Below are 14,616 nucleotides of genomic sequence, written 5' to 3'. Positions count from 1 at the left end.
CTGGCCTGGGCATAGTCTTGCCCTTCAGCCCTGCCTGAGAGCCCCTCTTCTTCAAGCCCCCCCACATCTTGTCTAAGCCAGAGATACCAGGCAAAGCCTGGGAGAAGGCTGCTCCCCCAGGGCCCCAGGTGCCCCCTCCCTCTTTCTCTTCCTGCTTGTTCCAACACCACTCTCCCCCCAGTCAGTTCATGGGAAGAATGCTGTGTCCTCTGAATGGGGGCCAAGAGTGACAGGTGGTGGCAGTCTGAGCTGCATGGCCCCTGGTGTAAGAGATCCTCTCCTCCGCCCCCGCCTCCCTGCCTGTGCCCCTGCCTCCGCCTCTGCCCACCCGGCCCAATCCCTTACAACTGCCCCAGGACTGCTCCTGGGCAGCCGCTGCGAGACAGACAGACACCAGATTGCCTCTCTCTGCTCCAGGTGCCTCTCTCCCCTCAGTCAGCTGGCCCTGGCCTCCTCTCAGCCAGACAGGAGGAGGAATCCTGCAGTCCGACACACCTTTCTCTTCTTTCTGCAGCTAGAAAGACTTGAGTTAGACAAGCAGAAGCACACGCCTCCCTACCTCATGGCGACAGAAAACGGAGCAGTGGAACTGGGAATCCAGAGCCCATCAACAGGTGCCAAGCTGGGGCAGGAGATGGAGGGAGGAGCTTGGGAAGGGGTGTTTGAATCCAGAGTTGGGCCTGTTCCTCAGGGGGAATTCTGTGCCTGAGGCCTCCTTTATGGTGCATGGAGGACCAAGAGATCAGGGTTATCTCTGGTACAGTGGGGCTGGATCAAGGGCCAACATGAAGCCTTCCCCAGAGAGACTGGGAAAACATGAAGTCCCCATTGTTGGCGCCTGAACACTCAGGGCGAGGGATGGCAGGGGCATCAAGGCCCAGCAGGAGACCAGAGCCTCCTACACAGGGCCGCCGAGGTCTTGGCAGCCCATCTCTAGAGCCCATGGAGTGGCCCCAGAGGCTCAGTGGGACAAGCCCTTGCAAATTGTGGCCTGGGTGGGGACCTGGGCCTGGAGCTGGTCTCCGGCCAGCCTAGCTGGGGAAGGAGGTGTAGGAGGGTGGATCCTGACTGGTGTTTCACCTCCTTTGCAGACAAGGCACCTAAAGGTGCAGCAGGTGAAGGACCCCCAGCTGCAGAGAAAGACCCTGATCCCCCAAACCCAGAGAAAGAACTTGGTCCCCTAGACCCAGAGAAAGAAATTGGTCCCCCAGACCCAAAGGAAGAACCTCATCCACCCACCATGAAGAAAGATGCTGAAGCCCCAGCCCCAGAGAAAGGGGGTAGTGCCTTGGCCCAACCCTCAACCAGCAGCCAGGACCCCAAGGGAGAAGGACACCTGGGTGGGGGGCCTGCGGAGGGCAGTGCTGGGCAGCCGGCCGCCCTGCCCCAGGAGACCGCGACAGCCGAGGTCAGTGTCAAGAAGCCCGAGGCCAAGCAGGGGACCCCAGGCAGCCAGGACCTCGGAGAACCCAAGCTGCACAAGAAGGCAGCAGAGGGCCAAGCAGCAGCCAGGAGGGGCTCACCCGCCTTTCTGCACAGCCCCAGCTGCCCTGCCGCCATCTCGAGGTGAATGGCCCCTGGCCGGGAGCGGGGAGGGGCCCTGCAGTTCCTCTGTCTTGGGCACCGTCATCACACTTAGTGCTAGACGGGGTAGTTCTGATGTTCACCTCCCTCTGTCCTGGGCATCGGCCTGACCACTTTGTCTCCCTGCAGAAACCAGGATTTTGTGATAGTTCACAGAAGCCTGGAATGTCAGGCAGGAGAGGGCCTCAAAGACCTCTTCTCCAGGCATCTGGAGTCCAGAGTTCCCCTTACCCCATGAACTTGGGTCTCACCAAGGGCAGGACTGAGATGTCAGGAGGAAAAGATAACCCGTCTGCTTAATAGAATTATTGGTATAATATGGAAAGATGACTAATAACCAGACTGATAGATCATTACCAATACTCTTAGAACCATACTATAGCACCAGTCTCATGGTGCAATCCGTTATCCTTACCTGAATGCCAGTAGTATTAATGAGGTTATTAAGGATGTATTTATAGTAAGCCACAATAATAACACTTACCATATCAGTTTGAATTATGTGGTAATATAAATTAATATCATTAATACATTATCAATTGCATCACCACAGTTTTATGAATCAAGAGCTACATAACCTTCCTAATTGTTGCCACATAATGATTAACCAAATCAACAATCCTGTTAACAGTTATTAATGATCTATTAGTGCATTGATACTCAAGATAACAACACAGACATGGGAATTCCCTGTTGGTCCAGTGGTTAGGGCTCTGCGCGTCCACTGCAGGGGGCACAGATTAATCCCTGGTCGGGGAACTAAGATCTCGCATGCCATGTGGCGTGGCCAGGAAAGAAAAACCCATAGACATTTATGGTATTGTTAACATCCCTTGATTTTGTATGAAGTGAATTCAGATGCATCACCCCACGCGTGTGGGGTGGGGGTGGGGTCGTATTAGCTCCAGATTGCAGATGGGGCTCTGGGAGACCTACCTGCTGGCAGGGCTGTGGCTGCTGAGGGCGTCACCTCTGTGTTCTCACTTCTATAGCCCTGAGAAGCCGCTGGCTGAGAAGCCCCCAGATGAGGCATCAGAACTCATCTTTGAAGGGGTGCCCGTGACCCCAGGCCCCACGGATCCTGAGCCAGCCAAGGTAGCAGAAGGAGAGAAGAACCTCCCGGAAGGCAGCCAGAAGGAAACAGAAGAGAAGGTTCCAGGCCAGGCTGGCCAGGCTGAAGTGCAAGGGGACACCTCGAGGGGGATCGAGTTCCAGGCTGTTCCCTCGGAGAGATCGGAGGTGGGACAGGCCCTCAGTCCCACAGCCAGGGAGGAGGACTGCTTCCAGATTTTGGGTAGGCCGGGGCTGCCCTGGGGCTGAGGTAAGAGGGAGCGGGCTCCCCATGTCTCCCCACTTAGAGGACTCAACCCCTCTGAGCTGCCTCATCCAGCCTGATCCATCTGTCACCCAACCCCAGGAAGTACGAGTTCCTGGTCCCCTTTGAGAGATGGGGAAACGAGGGCTAAAAAAAGGGAAGTGGGGCACCCCAAACCCATAGCTAGAACAGGATATGAACCTGTCAGGACAGCCTGACTCCAGAGCTCACTTTTTACTTTCTTCTACTTTGACTAAAATGGGGCTTTAAAAAAAAAATCAGGCACGTTATTGGAGCAACACCAATTCTCTGGACAGTGGGATTTGAAGTCAATCTGTAGAAGGGTTCAAGTGCCGGGCTTTGGTAGTTAAACTGCATCCTGGGTGGGTGGGGAGGCTCCTGGGAGCCATAGAGGGTTCTTGAGCTGAAGAGCACAGGTGTGTGTGTGGTGGGGGGAGGGTGACCAAGGTAGCTGGGCACGTGAGATGGGGCAGGACTGTGGAATGGCCTTAAGTGACGACGGTTTATTCAGCGGGCAGCAGGGAGCCACTGAGCATGAGTGAGCTTGGCGAGCAGGTGAATAGGAAAAGGGCCTGGGCAGGAGTGTGGCAGGGCTGGGGGTGGGTTGAGATGGGGTCAGGAGAGCCCAGAGTGTCCTGACAACCCCCCTTCTCCAGGCTGAGGTGCCCTGGGAGACCCGCCAACCTGCCTGGTGAGCGGCACAGTGCCACCCAGACAGGGTGGGAGGGCCTAGGCGGCTGGGCGGCAGCCAGGAGCCCTGCCTCCTCCCCTGAGCAGCGGCCCAGACCTCCGGGCCCACTCCACCCTGCAATCACATCCTCGAGTGACGGACCTGAACAACCTCCAAGGGCCGCCTGATTTATCACCGGCTTCCCTGCGGCCTCTTGCTATTTATAAAGAGGTTTCCATTCCCCATGACTCAGCCTGTCCCCATGCTGTTCCCCATGATGTCACTAGGTGGCAGCCTCTCCCTACCAACATCTCCATCCCTGGCCCACCCCCACCCCACCCCACCCCCAACTCTGCCTCTGGGCCAGGTCCAGGTAGGACACCCATTCCACAACTGGTGAGAGCTTGCAGTGTTATTAGAGGGGATGGTAGGCAGGTCCCATCCCCTACCGCAACAGACATAGTAACCCCTATCGGGCACTCCACCATTATAGATGCCTTTTTTTTTTTTTCTTTAATGGAAATGCAGATAGCTTGGGATGGAGTCTTCATACCTTATAATGTGGGAGAGTCCGAGAAGTCCAATCAGCTGTCCCCACTGTTGTGCCGGGAGAAGCTGAGCCCCCCTCTGACAGAGGCAGAGGCCTCCCAAGGAGGGTGTGTGTTGGTAGCAGGGCTGAAATTGGAAACTAGGCCCCTAGCCCCTATCCTGGAGCCAGCTGTCCCCCAGGTATCACTCGCTGAACTTCCCTGGATGGGGCTCAGGCCAGGCAGGAGGGTGTGGTGCCAGGGTGGGTCCTCAGCAGCCCCGGCACTGACTGTGATGGCTTTGCTCTGCTCTACAGATGATTGCCCGCCACCCCCGGCCCCGTTCCCCCACCGCATCGTGGAGCTGAGGACTGGGAACATCAACAGTCAGTTCAGCCTGAACTCCAAGGAGGCACTGGGCGGGTGAGAGCTGGGGCCTCAAGCCCCTAGCCCACCAGCAGGAAAGCATCGAGCCCCCAAGGCCTTACATCTTCCCCATGAGAGGCCCAGACACTCCGACTGGACATGAGCCATGTGGACAAAATTGGTTCCACATGGTCACACTTGTGTGCAGCCTGTCACATGGCTGGTGTGTCACTGTCACACAAACACACCACTGGTCATTCAGTGTCTCCCATAGGAAGCATATACTATTTTCCTGCCTGTCTCAGTTGCAGGCACCACACTGACCCGCTCAAGGCGACTCCTGCTTTGTTAAAAGTCCTGAAGGTGCCCTCCCCCAGGGCCCAGGGCCCCTCCCTGCCACAGTCTGCGAGCTGCACATCAGCGGCCATCCTTTGATGAGCCTACCCTTCCTGGGCCTGAGGTCTATGTGGTTCAGCCATTGTCCCTGCAGCAGAGCTCACAGTTTCTGGAGGGAATCGGAGCTGGCTGGGATGTGCGCCCCCATCTCACAGGGAACAGAGCACAGCCCCTCACCCCATGGCCCTTAGAACTCCCTCATTCCCAGCCTCTTCTCTCTCCAGTGGCAAGTTTGGAGCAGTCTGTACCTGCACAGAGAAAGCCACAGGCCTCAAGTTAGCCGCCAAGGTCATCAAGAAACAGACACCCAAAGACAAGGTAGTGGGGGTCTGGCTGTGTGGGAGGGGGAGGGATCCTTGGAGTGGGTGCCTCTCACCTCCCTCCACCCACCCATCTGCACCAGGGGCCTGGTGTACGAAGTTTAATGCACTGAAGATATCACACAGATAGACAGACAGACAGGTAGCCCTGCCACAGGGGCCTGATGCCCCTGACCATAAACTTGACCCCGCGGTTAGTGAATTTATCCTGGGGACTTACCCCCTTCACGCCCTCTGTTCGGTTCGAGTCAATAACTGCCGATAAGCGCAGGCTCTGGGCCAGGCCCTGTGCTGGTGCTGGAGGTCTCAGAGGGAAGTCAGTTGATCCCTGCCCTCAGAGAGCACCAGGGTAAACAGGCCTCAAGGGCTCTGCCTCTAACACCCAGGCCAGGCCCGCTTCAGAGCAGTGTTTGTTCAAGGAGTGAATGAATGGCTGAATGAATGAGGCAGAGGCTCATGTGGAGTGAGGGAGTCGGGTGTGTGAGGAGGTGATGGTGACCTAGCAGGCTGGCATGGTGGGAGCTGTAATTCAGGAAAGCTAGGGTGGGGGGTGGGGGTGGGGGGGTCACAAAGGAGGCTCCTGACTCACCTGTGGGTTCAGGGAAGCTTCTCCTGAATGAAGACTTTGAAGAAGGAGGAGCTGTTTTCCAGTGGGGAAGGCAGGGGAGAGAGTTTCAAACAGAGACGACTGTGGAGAGAAAGGCCTGAGGGCCAGAAACGGCAGGTACCTGCTGGAAACGCTTGAGTCAAGGTCAAGGCCAGGGGAGCAGAGACAGCAGAAGCCTGGAGAAGCAGGAGAAGCAGCTCCGGAGGCAGTGCTGCAGCCCTGAATTCCTCACCGTGGCTCTGAGCACATATGAACAGCATGGATTTTCTATGCGACTCTGTCTTTCTCTGTCACTTCCACTTGACGGGGCCTGGATCCATGTTATTGACTGCTGGGTCCAAGGCCTCTATCATGGACCTGGCTCAGCATAGATGCTCAAGACATATGTACTGTGTAAATTAATTGGAGTCAGCTGTTGATTAATTAATTATTGGGCACTTTTTCTGTGCTGTTCAATTTGCCAGGTGCTAGGAAAATGGTAGTAAACAAGTTCTGACGTGCTAGAGAGCAGGGACAGATGGCTAAAACCAAAGTAAAACAAAAAGCATGGTGTCAGGAACTGAGAAGTGTTAGGAAGAAAAGTAAAGCCAAGTAGGCACAGGGTCGATGGGGGCTGTTCAGATAGGATCAAGTGAGGTTAGGCCTCTCTGAGGAAGTGGCATGGAAGGTGAGATACCAACCAAGGAATGGAATAACGGGAAAAACGGAGCAGTCCAGGTAGTGATCCAATGCTCTGGGGGCATAGTTCCGGGAAGAGACCTGATCTGTAGCATTTGCCAATTTCCCTGGTGTAAATATTCCTACCATTGTTGATTTCACAGATGTGACCACTGGTTTGCAAACTTTCTGAAAGTGACAAATAATGGCAGCTGAGACTAGGAAGGTAGTGATGGGGGAGGTGAGAAATTATTGGATTTGTAATCTAGCTTAAGGGTAGAGTCAAAGGATTTACTGATGGGTTGGATGAAGGGTGTGAGGAAGTGAGAATAAGACAGGAATCTGGGAAAGCTCCTAACTTTTTGTCCTGCACACCCAGGTGAAGAGTGATGGTCTTTTGCTGATGGGCAAGCTGGGGGCAACTCAATTGTGGGGAAGGGGTGGTATCAAGAGTTTAATTTTGGACATGAGAGATTTGAGATACCTGTTAGTCAGACATTAAAGGGGAGGGAAGGTAGGCAGTTGGAGAGATTGGTGTCTGGAGTTTAAAGGAGCACTCGGGGGTGGAGATATGGATTTGGAAATCAATCACATTTGGATGGAATTTCAAGTCCTGGTACTTGAGGAGAACACCTGGGTGGAGAGTATAGAGCGGGTAGTGCTGAGCAGGGAGGATGGAGCCCACTATTCAGCCAGGGGGAAGAGAAGAACCAGCAAAGGAAAGGTGTCCCAGCAGGAGTGACTGTGTGGTGAGGACACAGGCTTGAGGGTGGGGAGAGGTGGGAGGCGAGGAGACCAGCGAGGAGGAGGTGGGCAGTGGTCCAGGCAAGGCCCAAAAGGTCTGGTCAAGGGCGAAGGAGTGGAGGGTGGAGGGTAGGGAGTAATGATGCTCGGATGGTACCCCTGACTCCCCTGGTCCCCAGGAAATGGTGATGCTTGAGATCGAGGTTATGAACCAGCTGAACCACCGCAACCTGATCCAGCTCTATGCAGCCATTGAGACCTTGCACGAGATCGTCCTCTTCATGGAGTAGTGAGTGCCGTCAGTGGGGTGGGGCCTGGGGAGGGGGCAGTGGGCCCTGAAGCAAGCCTGCAGAGGGGTCTGTGCACACAGCATCGAGGGCGGCGAGCTCTTCGAGAGGATTGTGGACGAGGACTACCAGCTGACTGAGGTGGACACCATGGTGTTTGTCCGGCAGATCTGCGACGGGATCCTCTTTATGCACAAGATGAGGGTTCTGCACCTGGACCTCAAGGTACTGGGGGGGGGGCTCCCGGGAGGGGTCGGGAGCGGCCTCCAACCACCTGAGACCAGCGTCGCAGCCAGCCATCCCTCCATCCCCCAGCCCCTCCTCCTCCTCCATCCAGCCTTCCATCTGTAGATACAAAAAGGGTGTATTGAGGGCTTCCCTGGTGGCGCAGTGGTTGAGATTCCGCCTGCCGATGCAGGGGACGCAGGTTCGTGCCCCGGTCCAGGAAGATCCCACATGCCGCGGAGCGGCTGGGCCCGTGAGCCATGGCCGCTGAGCCTGCGCGTCCAGAGCCTGTGCTCCGCAACGGGAGAGGCCACAACAGTGAGAGGCCTGCGTACCACAAAAAAAAAAAAAAAAAAAAAGGGTTTATCGAGCATTTAGTAAGTACCAGGAGCCAGGGGACACATCAGAGAGCAAAAAAAACTTGGTCCCAGCTCTCAGGAGCTCCTAGTCTGGTACTAAGTACTTGCTGAAAGGGTCTCTTGCCCCACACTCAGTGTCTCACACGTGAAACTTGCTGATAAGCGTTGCAAAAGCGCCTGCCTCAGTGCAGGCCTCTGACAGGCACTGCGAATGTTTGTTCATTTATTCCAAAAATATCTGTTGAGGGCCTACTAGATGCCAGGCAGTGTTCTAGGTGGTGGAGATCCAGTGGTGAACAAAATAGATAAAAACGCCTGCCCTCATGGAGCTTACATTCTAGAAGGGGAGTCAGAAAAACACATCAGTAAGTATAGTGTCAGTGCAGCAACACGCACGTGGCAGGTGCTAACGAAATGTGTAGTGAAAGATTATGTCTCTCTTCTGACCTTGCTCATTAGTACCCTGCATGTAGCAGTTCAGGGAGAGCAAATGGATTTTACGCATCCCACCACCTCTGATCAGCTGGCAGTGGCTGTCTGGAGCTGAGAGACATGGCCGTGGCGTGGAGTGGGCAGGAGCCCCATGAGTAGTGGGTAGCCCCATCCTTATGGCAGGTGTTAATGTTCGTGGGATCAGTGGCAAGGCTAGTGGAGAAGATGAATTCTGAACACTGATGTGGGTTAGCAAAGTGGATGGTCCTTTCATTCATTCACTTGGTAGATATGTACCAAGTGCCTGCCCCTGTGCACAGTGCTGGGCATGGGCGTTGCCATCAAGATGATGAGGACGCGCCCCTGTCCCATGGAGCCTACAGGTCAGTGGGGGAAACAGACATTCATACAGTAATAACCCAATGAATAGATCATTTTAAACCATTAAAAGTGTTATGAAAAAGTACGTGAGAGTAATGGGGAAACATACAAGGTGTAACTGGAGAAGCAGGCAAGGGCTGGAGCGTTCGAGGTCCAAAGCAGGAGATGCTCCCGCTGCTGTGGGCTAACACCTCCACCGTGCTTACTAGGGGTCAGAGCTGCTCAGGGTGTGTTCAGAGTGTGTGACAGCCCATTGGGTCAGGTGTGCTGTTATCATCCCCACTGACAAGCGAGGAAGCGAGGAGGGTAAAGAGATGAGTTTCAGTGGGGCCACCGTGGCAGCAGGGCATTTAGGAGGCGGTCATAATAAGCCAGGAGAGAGATGATGGGGCTGGAACCAGTGGCAGTGGGGGAGGGATGGGAAGTGGTCAGATGATGGATGCATTCTGAAAATAGAGCCAGCCGGGTTTCTGATGGTTTGGATGGGGGAGGACAGAGGGAAAGGAAGGAGTGTGGGTGACTCCTGAGTTTCTGGACAGAGTGGGTGCCTGCGTGGTGGCATCGGAGCCTGCCCTTCTCCCGTGAAAGCCATTTTCTTTGGGGTAGGGCAGGGTCTCCAATTAAAATGCAGTGTCCTGGGAAGAAGGTCAACCTTAAGTCTCTGTATCCTAAAGTGTGTTTTTTTTCAGGAAAGCAGTAAGTTTTTCATCAATAAAGGGTTTCACGTCAAGTAACTTGGGTGAACCGTAGCCCGAAGGCACTTCCCAGGGCTCTGGCTGCAGGGCTTTTCAGGAAGTCCCCTGTCCTCCAAAAGGAGGTCTGAATCTGTCTCATTTCCTCTACCAATTGTGTCCTGGGGACTTTCTTTCCTTTCCCTGTTTCGGGGAGCACTGGGTTGGGCTGCTGAAGTCACTAGCATCCTGCTCTGAATGAGTGCAGCAGTGTGAAAGGACCTTCAGAAAACCTATCATTTGGGGCCTCAAGTCAGATGCACACAAAGCCCAGACGAAGAACAGAACCCCATTAAATGAGGTGGAGGCCCCGGGGGAGTGGAGGACTTCTGCCCATCACAGGGCTCAGGGGCAACTCCCTCCCAGCCATGTGTAGCCATGCGGCTGGGGCTTCCAGTGTTTCAGGAGGTGCTGAAAATCAGGGTTTTTGTGCAAAATCTGCCTTTTAACCATTGCTAACTACTTACAATGTTTCTGCCCTGCAACCTCAGATTAGTCCTCTGTCCTTGTGTTACATGAAGAGGAAATGGAGGCCCAGAGTGGGAGGGACTAGCTTTGCATGTGACTCACATATTCACCTGTGCTTGGGGCACAGGATTTCTGGGAGCCTTGGTTGAGTGTCTGCTGGGCGCTTTGTTAGACGCTGAGGGTGGGGAGCAAGGAGGCCTGGAGAAGGTGGTTCCTGCCCTGGAAGAGCCCCTCTCGGGCGTCAGGATCCTCCTCTTTGCCTGGAGCAGGCAGGTCTGAGGGTCTCTGATGGGCTGTCCACTCTGGCAGCCTGGGCCTCTAGTCCCGGGAGCCTGGGACTTGGATGGACCTGGGCGGGGAGGGAGGGTGAGCCAGGTCAGAGGTCAATCCAGGCCACCCCTTTCTCCTCAGCCAGAGAACATCCTGTGTGTCAACACCACGGGCCATTTGGTGAAGATCATTGACTTCGGCCTGGCACGGAGGTACCACCTGGGTGGGTGGCATGGCAGGGCCAGCCTCGAGGTGGGCAGGGCTGGGGGAAGGTTGGAGGGTGTCTGGGAATGGCCTGGGAGTTGTGCTCTGAGCTCTTGGCCTCACCTCCAGGTATAACCCCAACGAGAAGCTGAAAGTGAATTTTGGGACCCCAGAATTCCTGTCACCTGAAGTGGTGAATTATGACCAAATCTCTGATAAGACAGACATGTGGAGCCTGGGGGTCATCACCTACATGCTGTGAGTCCTGAGGGTGCCTGTTGTTTATGGGGTTGGGGCACATGGGTGGGCAGCTGAGGCCTAGATTGCTTCCACCTCCCCACTCCCTCAGTCAGGGGTTTGTGGGGCATTGGGCGTGCTAGGGTGAACCAGGAAAGGGAACTCTGTACCCATTTTATAGATGGAGAAACCAAGGCCCCCAAAGGCATAGTGTCCCAGCCCAGGGCTCTGGGCAGCAGAGCTTCGATGACCCAGTGCACTCATCATTCCTCTTCTTCACTCTAACCCTGGGAAGCTGGGATGATTATGCCCATTTTACAGGTGAGAAGAGTGAGGCTCAGAGAGGGGAAGTGACTTGCCCAAGGTCACCCAGCCAGATTCAAACCCAGGTCTGTCCCATATGAGATGCTGGGGGTCTTTTCAGTGCATGGTGCTGCTTCCTAGGCTCTGTCCCCATCCCTGACCCAATCTCACCTCCCTGCTCCCTGCCAACCCCTCCCTCTAGGCTGAGTGGCCTCTCCCCCTTCCTGGGAGATGACGACACCGAGACCCTGAACAACGTTCTATCGGGCAACTGGTACTTTGATGAGGAGACCTTTGAGGCCGTGTCAGACGAGGCCAAAGACTTTGTCTCCAACCTCATCGTCAAGGACCAGAGGTGAGGCTCACCCCAGGACACGAACCCCGTGTGTGCAAGCCCAGTGTGTGTGTGTGTGTGTGTGTGTGTGTGTGTGTGTGTGTGTGTGTGCCAGCTGGGCGGGAACTGGGCCAGGAGGCCAGTGGGGTGGTGCCTCCCTGGCCTGCCACCCACCCTTACCGCACTGCCCCCCCCCCCCCAGAGCCCGGATGAATGCTGCCCAGTGCCTCGCCCACCCCTGGCTCAACAATCTGGCAGAGAAAGCCAAGCGCTGTAACCGACGCCTCAAGTCCCAGATCTTGCTTAAGAAATACCTCATGAAGAGGCGCTGGAAGGTACCACAGAACTGAGGGTGGGGCGGAGCGGGGGATACAGGGCAGGAAGAGTCCTGGCCCCACTAGCCCTGTGTCAGCCAGTTCGGTCTGGAAAACAGAATTGGCTTTTCTCTTCTTGTCCTGGGCTGGCTACTGCCCTGGGTAGTGGCCCTCCACCCACCCATCTCCACCGTAGGGAGGGGTGTCCATTTGTGGCTCGGGCTCAGGAAAAGGTCTCTGAACCCATCACAGGCTTCCTCCCCTCATTTCACAAATATTTCTTGAGCATATACTACCTCTAGGCACTGGGGATACAGCAGTGGACAAAGAGACAAGGATTTCAGGCTTTGTGGACTTGCTTTTGGTAGAGGATGGAGAGTTGCTAAAAGGAGTTAAGGAAGGGCTCTAGAAAAAAATAAGGATGGTCAGGAGTTCTGGGGAGAGGCTGCACTTCTTAGTAGGGTGGCCAGGGAGGGCACACTGAGAAGGAACATGTGAACAAAAACCTGAAGGAGGTGAGGGCTGAGCCAGGCTGGTATGGGGGGAGGAGTGTGCCAGGCAGAGGGAACAGCTGGTGCAAAGGCCCTGAGGCAGAAGCATGGTGGTCAAGTGTGAGGAACAGGTAGGAAGCCAGCACGGCTGGAGTGGAAGAAGCAAGGGGTAAGGGAGATGTCCAAGAGGATCGGGAGGCAGGGCGTGGAGGGACTCGGCCATGATGAGGGGTTTTTACTTGGAGTGAAATAGGAACCACTGTACTGCCTTGAGCAGAGGGGTACTCAGGTTGAATGAAGGAGGGAGTCCTGGAGGCTGCAGTGTCATGGCGCCCCCTGCGGCCATTTTGGGCACTGCGCCCTCCCTGGCATGGAGCCCTCCTGGAATGAAGGTGACCTTGGGAGACACTCAGCTGTCCTACAGCTTTCCCCCTGCTCTGCTGCTGACTGGGACCCTTCTCCCTCATCTCTCAGAAAAACTTCATTGCTGTCAGTGCTGCCAACCGCTTCAAGAAGATCAGCAGCTCAGGGTCACTGATGGCTCTGGGGGTCTGAGCCCCAGGAGCAGCTGAGGCCTGGACGCAGCCGCACAGTGGCCGGGGCTGAGGCCACACAGCCCAGAAGGCCGGAGCAGACGGGCCAGATTGCCGGGGCTGACTGGCCAGGACAAGGCTGCACCAGGCTGGGAGGCTCGGGGCTCCCATGCCCCCGCGCAGTGACTGCTTCCCCGACGTGAGCTGCCTCGGATATGGCCTGACCCCATCCTGCTAATGCCTCCCCAGACAGGGCTCCAGCCCATCAGCCACAGCCCAGATGCCACGGGCCCTGCTGAGACGCCGCCCGGCTCACCTTCTTGGAACTGCTGCTCTGGTGACCCCTGCTTGGCCTCACCTGGGGCATCCCTGGCCTGGGCTTGCTCCTAGCTAGAGCAGGAGGGCTGGGGCTCCTGGCATATGGGGTTTCCGCAGTTGGGGGTGGGAGGTCCTTGGTGGGGCAGGAAGGCAGACGGCGATTCCTAAGGCGCAGCTGCCAGGGGAGACAGAGCAGGCTTTGTGAAGGAGGACCTCCATGCCCCCACCCGCCTCCCCACTCCCAGCAGATAAGGCCTGACACACCATCTGGTCTGGCCCGGCCCCCGCCCACCTTCCTTGCGACCACCAACACACAGGAACTCTGTGTGAGAGAGAGGACACCCAGCCCGGGCCTGGTGGAGGGGGAGGGGAGAGGCCTGGAGGACAGGGGAGACCACCCCCGAGCTTTCCTGAAGGCCAAGCCGGCCCAACCCAGCCACTCCGGCCCCCATTCCAAGGGTCACCCACGGCCTCGGATGATGGCGTCAGCAGGCCCAGGAGGCGTGGGAAGGCCGTCGGCAGCCCCCAACCTGCTCTCAGCTTGTGCCTTGTAAGTAAATGTACAGGTTGGAAGTGGCCTCCTTTCACAGTGTGTGTGCACCCGGGTGAGGTCTCAGCTGGCCACCGTTCACGGAACACTGCTGCGGGCCAGGCACTTTAGCAGCCTCAGGAGCCAGACTACCCAGTGTGTGATCTAGGCAAGTGGCAGCCCGCTTTGTGCCTCAGTTTGCTCATCTGTGAGAGGGAGCGCACAGCACCAGCCAACATTTAGGGGTGACATTACTGTGTGTCAGGCTCTATTTAAGTGCTTGTATGTCTATTAACTCATTTATGAGGTCATGAGGTAGATATTATTATTATTCCTCTTTTACAGAGGGGGAAACTGAGGCTTAGAGAGGGGAAGGAACTTGAAGGCCTTTCAACAAGTCAGAAGCTGGGGCTTGAACTGGACTCTTCTACCTCCCATAGCAAGGCTCTGCCCGCAAGCCCACTCCGCTTCTCACCGAACAAGGTGTAAGCAGAAAGCAGAGTCTCCAGGTGGAGCCAGAGGTTTGGGCCTGCAGTGGTGGGGGTCCTCCAGGAGGCCTGGGGGAGACAGCTGTTCTCCGGTCCCTCCTATGGGCCCCAGCCCGCCTCACCCCAGGCCTGCAAGGCAGGGGAGGGGCTCCATCTGCTGGAGGGGGCAGCCCAGAGGGCAAGAGAGTTTAACCCCAATAGGGTACAGCCTTTCTGGCTGTGAGGACAGCTGACTCAGAAGTGGGACTGGCTTAAGTGGGGCAGCTGGTCTGCCTGCTGGGGGCTTATTGGTTCCAGCAGGAATGGCAGGAACAACAGCTCACGTGCACTGAGTGCTTGCAGGGTGCAGCCCTGGCCCAGCTCTGCGTGTTCACGTGACTCTGCTTCCAGTGATCCTGCACGGTGGGCAATGTTATGTCCGTTTCTCCGATGGGGCAGCCAAGCCTCAGGGAGGCTAAGCCATGTGCTCAGGGTCACACAGCTAGTCAATGGCAGAGCCAGGATT

General features: G+C 56.1%; 1 protein-coding gene across 1 annotated transcript; it reads left to right on the top strand.

Annotated features, from left to right (window-relative positions):
* The first annotated feature begins 562 nt into the window (after nt 1–562).
* MYLK2 (myosin light chain kinase 2) lies at nt 563–12,798 on the top strand. The gene is made up of 12 exons (XM_029221051.1): nt 563–614; nt 1,092–1,566; nt 2,577–2,878; nt 4,435–4,540; nt 5,104–5,197; nt 7,387–7,496; nt 7,578–7,719; nt 10,502–10,572; nt 10,694–10,822; nt 11,307–11,459; nt 11,641–11,773; nt 12,718–12,798. The coding sequence occupies exons 1-12, from the start codon at nt 563–565 to the stop codon at nt 12,796–12,798; spliced, it is 1,848 nt and encodes a 615-aa protein (XP_029076884.1).
* Nucleotides 12,799–14,616: the final 1,818 nt, after the last annotated feature.

This window comes from Monodon monoceros, unplaced genomic scaffold (genome assembly GCF_005190385.1).
Source record: "Monodon monoceros isolate NGI ecotype Baffin Bay Population unplaced genomic scaffold, NGI_Narwhal_1 Super_Scaffold_13, whole genome shotgun sequence".
NCBI classification, from domain to species: domain Eukaryota; kingdom Metazoa; phylum Chordata; class Mammalia; order Artiodactyla; family Monodontidae; genus Monodon; species Monodon monoceros.
Note: the sequence above shows the minus strand (reverse complement) of the source record. Positions and strands in the feature narration are given on the sequence as shown.

Coding starts and splice junctions, on each gene's coding strand:
- MYLK2 (XM_029221051.1), top strand. CDS start 563: ATGGCGACAGAAAACGGAGCAGTGGAACTGGGAATCCAGAGCCCATCA. Junction 2,879..4,434: donor GGACTGCTTCCAGATTTTGG/GTAGGCCGGGGC, acceptor TCTGCTCTACAG/ATGATTGCCCGCCACCCCCG. Junction 5,198..7,386: donor AACAGACACCCAAAGACAAG/GTAGTGGGGGTC, acceptor CCTGGTCCCCAG/GAAATGGTGATGCTTGAGAT.